The 15,339-nt window shown below is 40.8% G+C and overlaps 1 protein-coding gene across 1 annotated transcript in view; it reads left to right on the forward strand.

Annotated features, from left to right (window-relative positions):
• Window positions 1-14,211, forward strand: part of LOC125001203 — a 40,273-nt gene extending 26,062 nt beyond the window's left edge. The window contains 11 exon segments of the mRNA XM_047577127.1: window positions 6,765-6,883; window positions 6,996-7,112; window positions 7,224-7,340; window positions 7,510-7,588; window positions 7,750-7,978; window positions 8,072-9,866; window positions 9,960-10,136; window positions 10,261-10,434; window positions 12,090-12,263; window positions 12,786-12,959; window positions 13,452-14,211. Coding sequence (XP_047433083.1) covers window positions 6,765-6,883; window positions 6,996-7,112; window positions 7,224-7,340; window positions 7,510-7,588; window positions 7,750-7,978; window positions 8,072-9,866; window positions 9,960-10,136; window positions 10,261-10,434; window positions 12,090-12,263; window positions 12,786-12,959; window positions 13,452-13,485 — 3,189 coding nt within the window. The 3' untranslated portion in view covers window positions 13,486-14,211.
• The last annotated feature ends 1,128 nt before the right edge of the window (window positions 14,212-15,339 follow it).

The following is a 15,339-nucleotide window of genomic DNA, read 5'->3' on the forward strand; positions in this document are numbered from 1 at the left end:
TTTTCTTTCTTGTGGTTTTTAAGAGTGTTAATTTTATGTACAACAAAGCTACTGTGACCAAGTCATTTCCCTCATGGATCATTAAAGTCTGTCTAAGTCCAAACATGTATTTAGGCCATATGAACACAGGAGCTGATTCAGACACTTGTTAACATCATCACATTAGACAACATTAGGACACTTTTTCATGGTACCTAATAAATCATTTCTACTCAGAGTTCATGTAGAGGTGGACCTTGTAGACCACCTGAGAATGTTTCCTTGATCTTCTCTGATTGGCTGAATGAAAACCACATGACGATGAACCTCACTGAGAGACACAGAGACACAATTTAAAATGTGATGATGTCACCAAATATGGTTCCTTGCCCCATAAAGGGTTAAACAATTGGTAACCTCATTTATTATGATGTAATAAGAAAATGTTCTAAGTAATAATACTTAAATATTCTTTTCTTATTTCTTCATACACTTTCATTCAGTATTTTATTCATAATTTACTGATTGTCAGAATGAAGGACTTATTGTGAAATTCCTCTCAGTTTATTTTGAAGGGCTGTAGCTTTGAATCCACATACAGAGAATCACAGTGAATGTTAGTTTTAACTTAGTTACTTGGTAGTGATGTGTTCTACCTTTAGAGTTACACTTTTATTTCCATCACAAAAGCCACAAATAAATAAATGAATAAATATCAAGATATATTTTGTCCCTGGGCCTGAATGTTTCATTTTAATTTTTATGATCTGAGCATGAAACTAAAAATCTACATATTGAAGTGTCAACTGGTTTTCTATATAATTTTTTGGTTAAATATTCTTAATGAAATATCAAATGAATTAATATTACACAGACCCTCTTACTGAACATCTTTTATTCTTTATTCAGATTGATCCGTTGCAGTTTGTCAGAGATCAGCTGTGGTTATCTGGTCTCAGCTCTGAAGTCCAACCCCTCCCATCTGAAACATCTGGACCTGAGTAACAATTCCCTGAAAGATTCAGAAGTGAAACATCTGTGTGGTTTTCTGGAGAGTCCAGACTGTAGACTGGAGACTCTGAGGTCAGACATCATGTTTTATTTGTTTGCTGATGACTCTGTAGTGGTAGGGTGTGTTAGAGATGGACAGGAGGTGGAGTATAGGACACTGACCACAGACTTTGTGAAGTGGTCTCAGGCAAACCACCTACTCGTGAATGTGGACAAGATCACAGAGCTGCAAGAGGTCACCAGTGGAGCTCATCCCCATCCAGGGCCTGGAGGTGGAAGTATTGGACCACTACGATGCTGTGTACAAGAAGGGCCCGAGTAGACTCTACTTTCTCAGGAAGCTCAGGTCTTTCAACGTGTGCAGTGAATTACTAGAGTCTCTCTACCGGTCGGTTGTAGCGAGTGCCCTGTTCTTTCCTGTGGTTTGTTAGGAAATTAGTAGCAGCAAAAAAGACGGACCAGCAAATTGATCTGAAAGACTGGACATGTGATCGGTAGAGAGTTGGAGTCATTTGTCTCAGTGAGGGACAGGAGGACACTGGATAAACTGCTCTCCATTATGGACAATCCATCCCAGTAACCCAACATAGAGGGTCAGAGGAGCTCATTCTCCAGCAGAATGATTCAGCTCCACTGCCACAGTGAACACTGCACAACTTATTTTATTCCATCTATCTTTATTCCATCTAAGTTGTGTTGACACTAATCTACAGACATCAGGCTGATATTCTATTTGATTAACTTTGACGTTTTATCACAATATTGATAAATGTCACATGAATCAGTGATGAAATGCATCATGTTTAGTCATAAATGTCAGACGTTTGTTTTTTGGTCAACATGAGTTTGTAGCAATGGATCCACTGGTCGTCTGACACCTGAATGAATAATAACAACACAACAGCAATAATATCTGAGCTTTTTCCTTTCAACTTCTGTTTTTATTTTTTATTCAGTTTGAGGTGCTGCAGTTTGTCAAAGATCAGCTGTGATTCTCTGGTCTCAGCTGTGAAGTCCAACCCCTCCCATCTGAAACATCTGGACCTGAGTTACAACTTCCTGAAAGATTCAGATGTGAAGCAGCTTCTTGATTTTGTGAAGAGTCCAGACTGGAGACTGGAGACTCTGAGGTGAGTGGAGGGTTGGAGTCAGTTCATTCTTCTTTCAGTAGTTTTGTACTAAACACAGAATCTAAGTGTTTCCTGGAAACCTGCTGCTGTTTTCTTCAGAGATGCTGTCAGAGGAGAATGGAGACAGACTGGACAGAAAGACAGAAACAACAGTCAGACAATCAGATCATCCTGAAGCTTGTTGTGTTGATATTTTAAGGAAATGTGGAATGTGGATTCCAGCTGACAGCCTTACTAGATGAATAGAGACAGTGGTCCTCATTCATCAGATCTGATCTCAGACTCTTTGTTCTCTCACCTCAAAACTAAACAATTGATCAGTTTCATCTTTGTCACAGCTCTGAGATCAGTCTGACTGAAGCCTGTAAATCACAGAACCATCATTACATTTAGTAACCATGTGGTCTTTCTACAGAGCAGAACCTCTGCTGTGGTCCAGTCATCACATCTATATCTCTGTCATTAGTTCCATCAGATATCTTCAATGTTTCTTAGTCAGCTGATGCTTCAGAAACATATGAGATGTTCATCAACACACTCAGACTCTTTATTGAAATGGAACAGCTGTAAATCCATCACTAAAGTAGTATTAGTTACGTAGATTTAATTGTAAAAGGAACCATATATATTGTCCTTCATGTTAAACATATTCTCAGCCTCAAGAATTCTGTGAACTGTGAATATTTGTTGCTGCTGCTGTTGAAGTGATTCTCTGTAAACACTGACTTATCTACTGTTGTTGTTATTCTCTCTACAGCTGGCGGTGAACAGGACGGTATGTGAGCTGAGAGAAGATGAGCTGAGTCCTGATGATCCAGAGGTTGAATCAGCAGCAGCTTGTGTGTAGAGACACTCTGACTAGACCATGTTACTGGGAGGTGGAGTCGAGAGATTAAATATCCTCAATTATTAACGCCAACAAGTAAAGACCAGTCCCTCTCCTGAATTATTGGACACTTTAATCAACCAGCATCAACAGTCTTTCTATATACTAATATGTCTCTTCACTTCTGTATTTATTGTACTGTTTATTTTACTCCTTTTTCAACCAAACATTAATTTCATTTGAAAAGAAGCAGGAAGCAGTTTTCACACTGAGCCTCTGCTTTATGTATCATTGTCAGAGATGGAGATAAACTATTGTTGTTATTGTGACACACTTTCATTTACACTTTGCTTTGTTGTGCTTTACTCTTCACTGGTAACAGAGACGTTATTTAAAAAATGTCTCAGAATTAAAATTAAGAGCTCAGCGCTTTCAGAAAAACTTAATGGCTCATTTAAGACTTAATTAATGGCACTTCTAGGTTTTCCATAATGATCGTTGCAAGTTCTTATATGGTTTAGTTGGTTCTCTTATTTATTATTTATTGCATATAAGTAAGAGAAGCAACTTAACCACATCAGAACTTTTGCACAATAATCTGTTTTTGCACTGTCTATCTGACACTAACTTCATCAGTGTCCACGTTCTGTGATCCTAGCAATTTATATTATATTACAGTTTTTTAGTATTTTTGAAATTCCCTGCCCACACTGTATATACTGACTGTCAGAGTGCTGCATATTCTTGTGTATTTTGTACATTCTTTCAAACTTCATACTGTCTTTTATTGTTTGTAGATTGCATGTATATATTTTCTTACTAAATTCTGCACTACTGTGATAAGGTCATTTCCCATATGTGCGATAAATAAACGTTGTTTTATGTCTTATTTTTGAATGAAGGCTTTACTTCGAACATGACAAAACACACATAGAAATCAAATAGTCAAAAACTACAAAAACAATCTTAACATAAAATGTCCGAAAGGAAGTAGGAAGAAGCTTATTTAATCCTACCCCTTCTCCTTTCTCAGTAATTAATGATCCGTTTCTTAGTTTCCATTTTTTAGTTAAGAGTTAGCTGTAGTTCCCTGCTGTGACCACCGGAGAGCAGTAAACATTCTTCAGACAGTTGTAGTTACAGACAGTGACCACCGGAGGGCAGTGGTCGTGATGATTTTTCTCTGTTGTTATTAAAGCGACATGATGTAGTTCCGTGTTTCACCGCCAGATGGAGACAAATCTTGGTTACAGGTCATTTTAATGTTGAAGAAGAAGAAACCGGAAGTAGTAAAGAAGTGTTGATTAATTGACCTGATTAATGTTGAGTTAGTAACGTAAATTCGGTCTCAAGTTAATGTTGTTTGTCCTGAAATGACATGAAGACACTAAGAGTTATATCCAGGTACAGTAATATTATTTGTATTTATTTTTGTTGCAGGTAACGATCCCAGGCAGGTAGTCAGCCTGTCAAACTAAAATTATCAGTAATGTTTCAAGTCTGCAGGTAATATGAAATGTACATTGAATAATAAGGTTTAGAGTTAATTTCACTTTTATGTATGCTGTTTCACAGATTATTTTCTCCTGTGAACCTCCATTTTATCCAGTCTAGTATGGGTCATAAGCTCCACTTTCTTCGCCTTGGATGGGACATGCGCCTAACTAAAACAATTAAATACATTACGTTACGTTAAATCTATTTTTTTTTTTCAATGGTCGTATCTGTCATATTAGGTAGCTAATATAATGTTGATGCATGTTCAAGTGTCACTTTTCTTTCATAAGTTTACTAGTCATTTGAGAAATCGAAACAGGATGTGACAGAACGGCAACTTGAAAGTTGTAAAAAAAATAAATAAATACAAAAAAATTAATACACAAAGCCAACGTTTCTTTGTAAGTAGTGGACGTATACCAGAACGTAGTATTAAACGAAAACGCAAGTGGGTCTGGTCAGAAATTGGTGTGGCTGCTATATCGATATCGCAGTAGTTGTGTGCAGACCCTACGGTGGCCGACAAGGGCAGAACGGACGGCAACCAACCAATATGTCTCAGTTAGAGAAAACAGCTTCAAGTACAGAAACGATGCAAAATCACAAACACGGGTCAAAACGAGGTTTAAAAAAAGGAATGTGGGGCAAATCAAAAAACAAAGACGGATGCATCACAATGAAACGCGCTGCAACGATGCAAACCATTAAACGATCTGCAAACGAAAAACACTGCATTACCGGTCACTACAAACGGAAGTTCTCCAAACCTGCAGGGGGTACTCTCAGAGTAACAGCTCTGACTTTTGGCCCTTGTCGGCTCCAATACGGACCACTCTTAATATCGATTGACCAATGGTATCGACGTTGATCGATACAATCGTAACGATATCGATTCTTACGTCTCCGTTTCCCTGTTGTGCAACTGCAGCGATTTCACTAAAAGGCTGTGGTTGTCTGCCGCTACCAGCCAGGCCCATCTAGCAGCAGCGCATGCGCATTAGCTACACAGCACAGAGGCAGCAAGAGGAGCGCTGTTAGGTTTTATTTTCAGGATGAAAATTAAACGACAGCAAGTTGTACTATTTATAAAAAGACTGTAAGGTTACACTCAGTTTAAGATTGATGTAGATTGTATACACCCTAATTATAAAGTATAGACATCTGCATCGGCGACACTGGTCCTGTATGTAATTGGTATCGGATCGATACCAAATCCAGCGCGTCGCACACCGCTGGTAAACTCCAAACTCGCAGGACGGCGCCGCCAACATCAACATACGCGGGAAAACAGCGTCAGTTTGAATAATACCGGGAATTGTCTACATTTATAAAGACGCAGAACCCTAGACTCCCGCTCTTTAAGGTTTGTTTTGTTTCGCACTTATTTTCCATTTAAAGAAAATATGAGGTAACGTTACAGTTTGTTTCCGTTCTGTAATGTTTGTAGAAGATTAATCACATCTTATGTCATTGTACAATTAGGATCTCGTGTTTGAAGATCTTTTGGGATCAGTCAATATTGATTATTATCTGATGTTTTTAATCATGAATCTGCTTTTTGTTTGTATTTCGTGATGTAAACCCGTGGTCTCCACCATACAAATTAGACACACAGAGTACTGTTGATATGACGTAAGGCCATAGATACATGCCATTTATCAACTCCACTAAGACTCTCCATGTTCACAGCACAGAACTAATGCAGAGAGGCTCCAGACTGAAAAGGCTTTCTGTTTCATTTGTAATGTTTACGACAATACACCTCCAAGTATTGGAAGTAGACTACACTGAACAAACCTATAAACGTGACACTTTGGTTTTTGCTATCATTTTTCATGAGCTGAACTCAAAGATCTAAAACTTTTTCTATATATGCAAAAGATGTATTTCTCTCAAATATTATTCACAAATCTGTCTAAATCTGTGTCATTTCTACTTTGCCAAGATAATCCATCCCACCTCAGAGGTGTGACATATCAAGGTGCCGTTAGACAGAATGAATGATGCACAGGTGTGCCTTAGGCTGGCTACATAGTGTTTCGTTCACGTTTTTGGTCATTTTTGTTCAGTTTATGTTGTAAGCTGCTCTTCACTTCACCACAGTGAACTCAATAGTCAATATATATACAGTATATATATATATATACTCAATATAGTTACTATACAGAAAAAGTACAGCAGCTGATGACAGCTTCTCTACTTCATAATGTTAATGGCATTCAGCCAAGACTCATAGGATACAGATAATAAAAGGTAGTCAGTGAAGGAGCACCTCATACTTTCACAGTAGACATGACATAAAGCTGATTTCAGATGAATGATTTGTGAGTTGGTGTGAATTCATCAGCATGGATCGGTGTGAGGACAGAGAGGAGGGAGTACCTCCCTCTAAAACCATACGTCTGAGTGGAGACCATGAGGACCAGACCAAAGGTCAGAGGTGAGATGACCAACTCCAACTGTCCATGACTCTTCTCCATGTCAGAGCTCACCCCCAAAATCACTGAAGCATCATTATTCATGTTCTAATCTGTGTGTGTCTTGTGCGGAAGAACACAGCGGAAAAACGGACCTGAATCTGCTGAACCTGAACCCAGCTGTGTTTCCTTAAAGAGTGACTGGTCAAAGTCTGTTGGTATGGACTTTAAAGGAAATTTATCAGACAAACGGTAAGTTAAATTAGCCTTAAGTCGTTTCGAATAGTATTTGTATTTATTGTAGAAAGACTTTTATTGACGGAGTTAGTTTGATTAAAATTGTAATTGTTTCTTTTCTGTCAGGATCAGACCAAACTCTCCTCTACCTGAATCTGAATCAAGCTGTTTGTCACTAAAGAGCAACAGATTGAAGATTCTTGGTACTGGCTTTAAAGAACAACAGTATTCTGTTAGAAAGCGGTAAGCTGTGTCTGAAAGGTTTATTATGAATTGATGACAGATGTCACATGTTAAACAGAAATTCAATGAGATAGTAGAGTAAATGTCCCGGGTACTAAGTGGGGTCGTTCATCCATTTCTTGGTCAGTAGGCTAAATGGGCATACTAATTGTTGATGATTGTTCCACAGAGTCTACCAGGAGAGTTCAGAGGTTCCCAGTAGTCAGTCTGTGCAGCAGCATCAAAAATATCTGGACTCCATATTTATGGTCTGTACATGTACAACAACTACTTGACATCTATTGTGTTGACAGTTGTCTCTATGCTGCTCTTTGTAGACCAGTGGATGCTCAGTCTATTCAATGTGGATCTGATGTCTGGCTCCATGATTCCACTGGGATTGTTTGATTTATATAGTTTTCTGTTCCAGCTGCTGGAGGACAACATCGTCACTTTTGTGAAGAACGAGCTGAAGAAGATTAACAAGGTTCTGAGTCCAGATTACCCAGAATGCTTAGAGGATCAAATGGAGGATGAGGAGGTGTTGGAGGATGAGGATGAAGAGCGGAGGAGGATCAACAGAGAAGCATTTCTGAAGATCACAATGAACTTCCTGAGGAGAATGAAGCAGGAGGAGCTGGCTGACTGTATGAAGAGAAGTAAGAGGATTTTCTGAACATTTAATCTGTTGGATAAATTAGACATTTGCTAATATTGCTGTGTTCACTTTAATTTATTGTGTTTTCATTTAGACCTTATTGCTCCAGAGTGTCGATGTAAACTAAAGTCTACTCTGAAGGAAAAGTTCCAGTGTGTGTTTGAGGGGATTGCTAAAGCAGGAAACCCAACTCTACTGAACCAGGTCTACACAGAACTGTACATCACAGAGGGAGGAACTGCAGCGGTCAATGATGAACATGAGGTCAGACGGATTGAAACAGCATCTAGGAAACCAGACCACAAACCAGAAACAACCATCAGACAAGAGGACATCTTTAAAGGCCCACCTGGAAGAAATGAACCAATCAGAACAGTAATGACAAAGGGAGTGGCTGGCATTGGGAAAACAGTCTTAACACAGAAGTTCACTCTGGACTGGGCTGAAGGCAAAACCAACCAGGACATCCAGTTCATATTTCCATTCACTTTCAGAGAGCTGAATGTAGTGAAAGAGAAGAAGTTCAGCTTGGTGGAACTTGTTCATCACTTCTTCACTGAAACCAAAGAAGCAGGAATCTGCACCTTTGAAGAGTTCCAGGTTGTGTTCATCTTTGATGGTCTGGATGAGTGTCGACTTCCTCTGGACTTCCACAACAATGAGATCCTGACTGATGTTACAGAGTCCACCTCAGTGGAGGTACTGCTGACAAACCTCATCAGGGGGAAACTGCTTCCCTCTGCTCGCCTCTGGATAACCACACGACCTGCAGCTGCCAATCAGATCCCTCCTGAGTGTGTTGACATGGTGACAGAGGTCAGAGGGTTCACTGACCCCCAGAAGGAGGAGTACTTCAGGAAGAGGTTCAGAGATGAGGAGGCCAGTAGGATCATCTCCCACATCAAGACATCACGAAGCCTCCACATCATGTGTCACATCCCAGTCTTCTGCTGGATCTCTGCTACAGTTCTGGAGGAGGTGTTGAAAACCAAAGAGGGAGAAGATCTCCCCAAGACCCTGACTGAGATGTACATCCACTTCCTGGTGGTTCAGACCAAAGTCAAGAATGTCAAGTATGATTTAGGATCTGGGACAGATCCACACTGGAGTCCAGAGACCAGGAAGATGATTGAGTCTCTGGGAAAACTGGCTTTTGATCAGTTGCAGAAAGGAAACCTGATCTTCTATGAATCAGACCTGACACAGTGTGGCATCAATATCAGAGCAGCCTCAGTGTACTCAGGAGTGTTGACACAGATCTTTAAAGAGGAGAGAGGATTGTACCAGGACAAGGTGTTCTGCTTCGTCCATCTGAGTGTTCAGGAGTTTTTGGCTGCTTTTCATGTCCATTGGACCTTCACAAAGTCATCTGTGAATTTGCTGGAGGAGCAACAAACAACATCCTGGAAGTTTACGGTCAACAGGAGTCTTGACTCTCTGCACCAGAGTGCTGTGGACAAGGCCTTACAGAGTCCAAATGGACAGCTGGACTTGTTCCTTCGCTTCCTCCTGGGTCTTTCACTGGAGACCAATCAGATTCTTCTAAGAGGTCTGATGACAGAGACAGGAAGTAGTTCACAGACCAGCCTTAAAACCGTTGACTACATCAAGGAGAAGATCAATGAGAATCTGTCTGCAGAGAAAAGCATCAATCTGTTCCACTGTCTGAATGAACTGAATGATCGTTCTCTAGTGGAGGATATCCAGCGATACCTGAGATCAGGACGTCTCTCCACTGATAAACTGTCTCCTGCTCAGTGGTCAGCTCTGGTCTTCATCTTACTGTCATCAGAAGAAGATCTGGACGAGTTTGACCTGACAAAATACTTAGGTTCAGAGGAGGCTCTTCTGAGATTGCTGCCGGTGGTCAAAGCTTCCAACAAAGCTCTGTAGGACACAGAGTTGGTTCCAGTCATTAATAAATACAGACACTCCTCGACTGCTAAGTTTTACTTGCTGATGTTTTATCATTGTCTCCTCAGGTTGAATGGCTGTAACCTCTCAAAGAGATGCTGTGAAGCTCTGTCCTTAGTTCTCAGCTCACAGTCCTCTCATCTGAGACATCTGGACTTGAACTACAACAACAACCTACTGGATTCAGGTGTGAAGGATCTGTCTGATGGACTGGAGAGTCCACACTGTAAACTGGAGACTCTGATGTGAGTTCACTGACTTTTAGTATTGTACATCTGATAAACTTGTACTTTCTGAACCTTCCTCAGCTCGGAAAAGATGATAAAACACAATGATGGAACTTAAAACTAAACTTTATTCTTTATTCAGATTGTGTTACTGCAGCTTGTCAGAGATCAGCTGTGATTCTCTGGGATCAGCTCTGATGTCCAACCCCTCTCATTTGAGACATCTGGACCTGAGTGGAAACGAGCTGAAGGATTCAGGAGTGAAGCATCTGTGTGGTTTTCTGGAGAATCAACTTTGTAGACTGGAGACTCTGAGGTCAGTTCACTGTCGTCTTTTATTGTTGATCAGATGTTTAATCACCAACTGGACCAATTTATGTGCATACAGTTTGTTGTTAAATTTAGTTTTCTCTTGAGTGTTACCCTAAGTCTCTGGTTGCTTGAACCTGCATCTTGTTAGCTGTTGGAGGTTCCCTTTTTCTGAACTTTCACATGTGAGATTTCACATATAATGTCTGATCACTCCAGAGGAATCCCCAGGCATTCCCAGGCCAGACGAGAGATACAATCCCTCAACTGTGTCCTGGGATGGCCCCGGGGCTTCCCTCCAGTGGGACATCCGGGCATCCAGGAGGCATCCTTATTAGATGCCCTGCCACCTCAACTGACTCTGAACTCTCTACATGGAGGAGCAGTAGTTAGACTCGAGCTCAAGCTCCTCCCGTGTGAGCTCCTTACCCTATCTTTAAAGCTGGGCCCAACCACCATGCTTAGCTTTTTGGCTTAGCTCTCTCTTTAACGCGACAGACCTATTAAGTGCCTGCATCACTGTGGATGCCACTCCGATCGGCTGTCAATCTCCATCCTACCTTCACTTGTGAACAAGATCCTGAGATACTTGAATTCCTCTACTTGAGGCAGAACCTCCTCCCCTACCCGGAGTGGACCAGCCATGCCCTGTTGCCCTCCTTCTTCAGCCTGATGGCTTCCCTCAGCAGGTTCTGGGATTACCACCACGACTAGTACCAACGAACTTGTGGCCACAAGTTGTGGCCGCAGCTGCCTCAGCAATGGCAAAGTGGAACATGGCCCATTCAGACTCAGTGTCCAAGTTCAGCAGACCCTGACTATTCGATGTGCCTACCAGGTATGCGTGGTGTCCTCCCCTGCCATCTGATCAAACTCACCACCAGGTGAAGTCGACGGCGCTGCACCACTGTTTACCTGGGTGTCCAGAACATACGATCGCAGGTCAGATGATATGACTACAGAGTCGGTCATCGACCCACGACCTATGCTGCCACGGCACTAAGAGCACAGATGAACAACCTTCGAACATGGTGTAGTTATGGACAGACTGTGACTCGCACAAATCCAATAATGGAACACCGTTCGGCTTCAGATCAGGCAGGTTGGTTCTCCCTCCAGGTCATGCTGCCATTGCCCACGTGAGCTTTGAAGCCCCCCGGCAGGACAGTGGAGTCCCCAGTCAGAGTGCAGTCCAGCGTCCGTCTTAGGGTCTCCAAAAGGGGTAGGTACTCTGAACTGACTGTTTGGTGCATAAGCCCAGACAACAATCAGGACCCATTCCTCGACTCGAAGGGGAGCGACCCTGCAACCCATGCAGGCAGAGAGTCTGGGCCACCCCGGGCCTCTGCCTCTTACCAGGAGCAACTCCATCAAAGAAGAGGGTCCAACTCCTCAAGGACTTGGTTTCCAGAGCCAATGCTGTGTGTAGAGGTGAGGTCGACTATATCTAGTCGATAGCGCTCAGAATCTGCCTCTGACAGCATAGCCCCTAGGATCCTTAAGGCACAAAATCTCCACCACCACAGTTCAAGGAGACGTAATTAATGATGATCATCAATAACAACAGGACAAAGTCGCAACACATTCTAGATAACATCTTGATTAGAACATTTACAACCTGAACTCCTCTTTATTTAACTACATCTTTTATTCTTTATTCAGGTTGTATCGCTGCAGTTTGTCAGAGATCAGCTGTGATTCTCTGGGATCAGCTCTAGAGTCCAACCCCTCCCATTTGAGAGACCTGGAGCTGGGTGAAAATGAGCTGAAGGATTCAGGAGTGAAGCATCTGTGTGGTTTTCTGAATAATTCAATCTGTGGACTGGAGACTCTGGGGTCAGTCACCATCAAAATAGTTTGACTCAATTAGTAGACTGTTAAAGTAGAGTGTTAAATCTCTAATGCAAATAGATTTTCCCTCTAATCAATGGATGCTGCCTTGTTTGATTGCTTAGATTTAAGAGCGTTGACCAGAAAATAGTTTGAAGATGTCACCTTTTCCTCTAAAGACTCTGATGGACACTTTATATTTGATTTAGATTTGGTTGGACAACCAATCAAATAATTGTAAAGATAAAATACACATTAACTATAAAATGCTTTTCATGTTTAATGCTCATTTAAATGTCTCCATCATAACATAAAAATACTATGGAATACTAAGCATTGTTTTGACAACATTTCCACATTTGGTGTTTTTACAAACTTTAGTAGAAAGTGAAATGAATGTGACTTTGGTCAACATGGATTTGTACCAATGGAGCCACTGGCAATGTTTCAGAGCTGCAGTCACTATGTCTTTATTGATTTCAAGCAGGAACTTTGTCTTCTAAACATACTTATTTTTTCTTTCTTCAGACTGAATCGCTGCAGTTTGTCAGAGATCAGCTGCAATTTTCTGGAGTCAGCTCTGAAGTCCAAACCCTCTCATCTCAAAGAGCTGGACCTGAGAGGAAATAAGCTGAAGAATTCACGAGTGAAGCATGACTGTGGTTTTCTGGAGAGTCCACTCTTTAAGCTGGAGACTCTGAGGTCAGTAAATTGACTGTTTTATGTTACTGTAGCTCTGATGTTTACTTACCTTACTAAAAATTTTTCTATTATATCTATATTTTCTTTTTTGGTCCTATACTCCTAAAAAAATATGTTTGTTTCTACTTTGTGCTAAAATGTCACATCTGTAAATGGAAGACAAAAAGCATTCTACTTCATAATTGTTATTTTGAGAGTTTTAGTTACTGGTTTAATTGCAGGAAGGCAGCGATCATGGCAGTTAATGTTTTTTTTTTATCATTTTAAAACTCTTCCTGTCATCTGTGTCCATTAAACCGACATCATGCAGTTAATTGTTACACCACTAGACGGAGACAAATATCTGTATTATTATTCAAAAATATTCATTCACATTTTGAATGAATCTTTGCTGTTCAAAAACAGCCAAACCAGATCTTTTACACCTGTTTTACACCACACAACTTGTTCCTCCCTTTCTGTCTCACTTGTTATTTCCTTTCAGAATGTAAGACACCAGGATCGGAGTCTCAGTACCAGCAGCTGACTCAGGAAATGGATTGTCCTCAACTTCTGAGCACTGAAACGGCCTCCACCACCACACTCAGACTCAGGAGAGAGACTCAGGATGCTGTAAACATTGCAAATAGCATTTAAACCAGTTAACAAAATACAAGTGTAAATTAAATTAATCCATATGAAGTATAAGGTCCCTAATCTGATGTTCATTATTTCGATGAGCAGTGACAAATTGTCACCAGTTTGGCTTTTAGTGCTACGTAGAGGGCTAATTTCAGAATCAGAATCAGTCAACCTTTATTTGTCCCTAAAATTTGGGAAATTACAGGAAAATAGATGCATTGTCCTAATGGCTGACAGATGAGCTGTAACATCACGATGAAATTACTGCCTTGAAACATCTTGAATTTCCCCAATGAGGATCAATAAAGTACTATCTTAATCTTAACTTGGTTGTGAAACCTTGATACACTTATGTCAGTATGCTAATAAGTCATTCTTTTGTTAGAAAGCGTAGTGTAGGAGACGTCTGAAACTTCGCTGAGAGTGCTAATAATTAATTTCATGTTGTGCAATTTTAAAATAGAGTACAGTGAATCTATATTTAACATTAAATATCACTGTACTGTTGGGCCATGTTAAGCATATTTTTCCACATGTTCTACAAGATGTAAAACTGCTCAATTTCGCAAATCAGATATGTAAATTCTGGTGGTTTATCTGTAAACTTTTTGAATAAAAGTCCTAAAAAGCAGTACTGTGTCTGTACTTGTGTTGCTTTAATATGGTTGAACCTCAGTTAAACTAACTCTCCATCAGTGGAGTGGTTTGTTCAGTTGTTCTACCACATGAACTCAACTCAACACAGAGAATCTTCAGCTGCTTCGTTGGTCCAACACTCAAAGCTTCTCCAAAGTCCAGAGGAAGGTCTGAGGCTGAGAGTCTTCAGGTTGAGGGGAGACAAGTGTTGGAGCTGCTGACTGAACGACTCAGTGAGTCGGGAGTTGAATCTGGAGCTGAACGGCTCCTCAGAGGGCGGAGTCAGTGAGAGGCGGAGCCAACTTTTTTATTTTTTCATAAAGTCTGAAAATTTCCTCCAAAATTAGATGACAAATATACCAAAAAACGATGGAAAAGGTGTGAGCAAATAGCTCAGGGAGCAAGAAGAAGAGGTGGGGGTACAGAGGTTGTGGGTTCGAGCCTCACAGAGACTTGTTTTAGTTAACAGTGATGAGCATACAAGCTTTTTAATAAAACCTGGTCTTGAACCCGCAGCCTCCCAATCTGGAGGCTGCTTTTTAACGCACCGAGCTACTTGTCAACTTAAAATATAAAAATTTTAACTTCTATTTCTGGTGTAAGTCACCAAAAGCGCAAAAAAGGCGACTACCCAGCTCCAGGCAGGAGCCAGCGGCCAGCTGACTTTTAGTGTAGTGGTTAAGTAAAGGGTTTGATATCGGGAGGGCCGGGATCGACCCCCGTTTGTCTCATTTTTTCACATTTAACGGCTCTTCGATTCACTGACTCCTGACTCAAATGAATCGAAATAACAGCTCTCGATTCAAAGACTCGGATCAACAGCTCACGATTCATCGACTCTTTGTACGAAGTGTCTCAGGTGGTGAAGGCCATCCTTCCTCTGGGTGAGGAGGAGTCTCTTAAAGTCACTGTCTGACCTGGAGCTGAACATACAACTTAGAAAACTTCACCACACCTGAGTGACACGGTGAACAACAGATAAACAACCTGTTAAAGACCAAGACTCAAAATATTAGGAACAATCCAGACAAAAAAGATAAATCATTCTTTAGTTTGATAAATAGTTTTTATTTTTATTACAAACACTAAATGACATTTAATAAAGTTTCCTGCCATTGTGGAA

The sequence above is a fragment of the Mugil cephalus genome, chromosome 23 (assembly GCF_022458985.1).
Source record: "Mugil cephalus isolate CIBA_MC_2020 chromosome 23, CIBA_Mcephalus_1.1, whole genome shotgun sequence".
Taxonomy (NCBI): domain Eukaryota; kingdom Metazoa; phylum Chordata; class Actinopteri; order Mugiliformes; family Mugilidae; genus Mugil; species Mugil cephalus.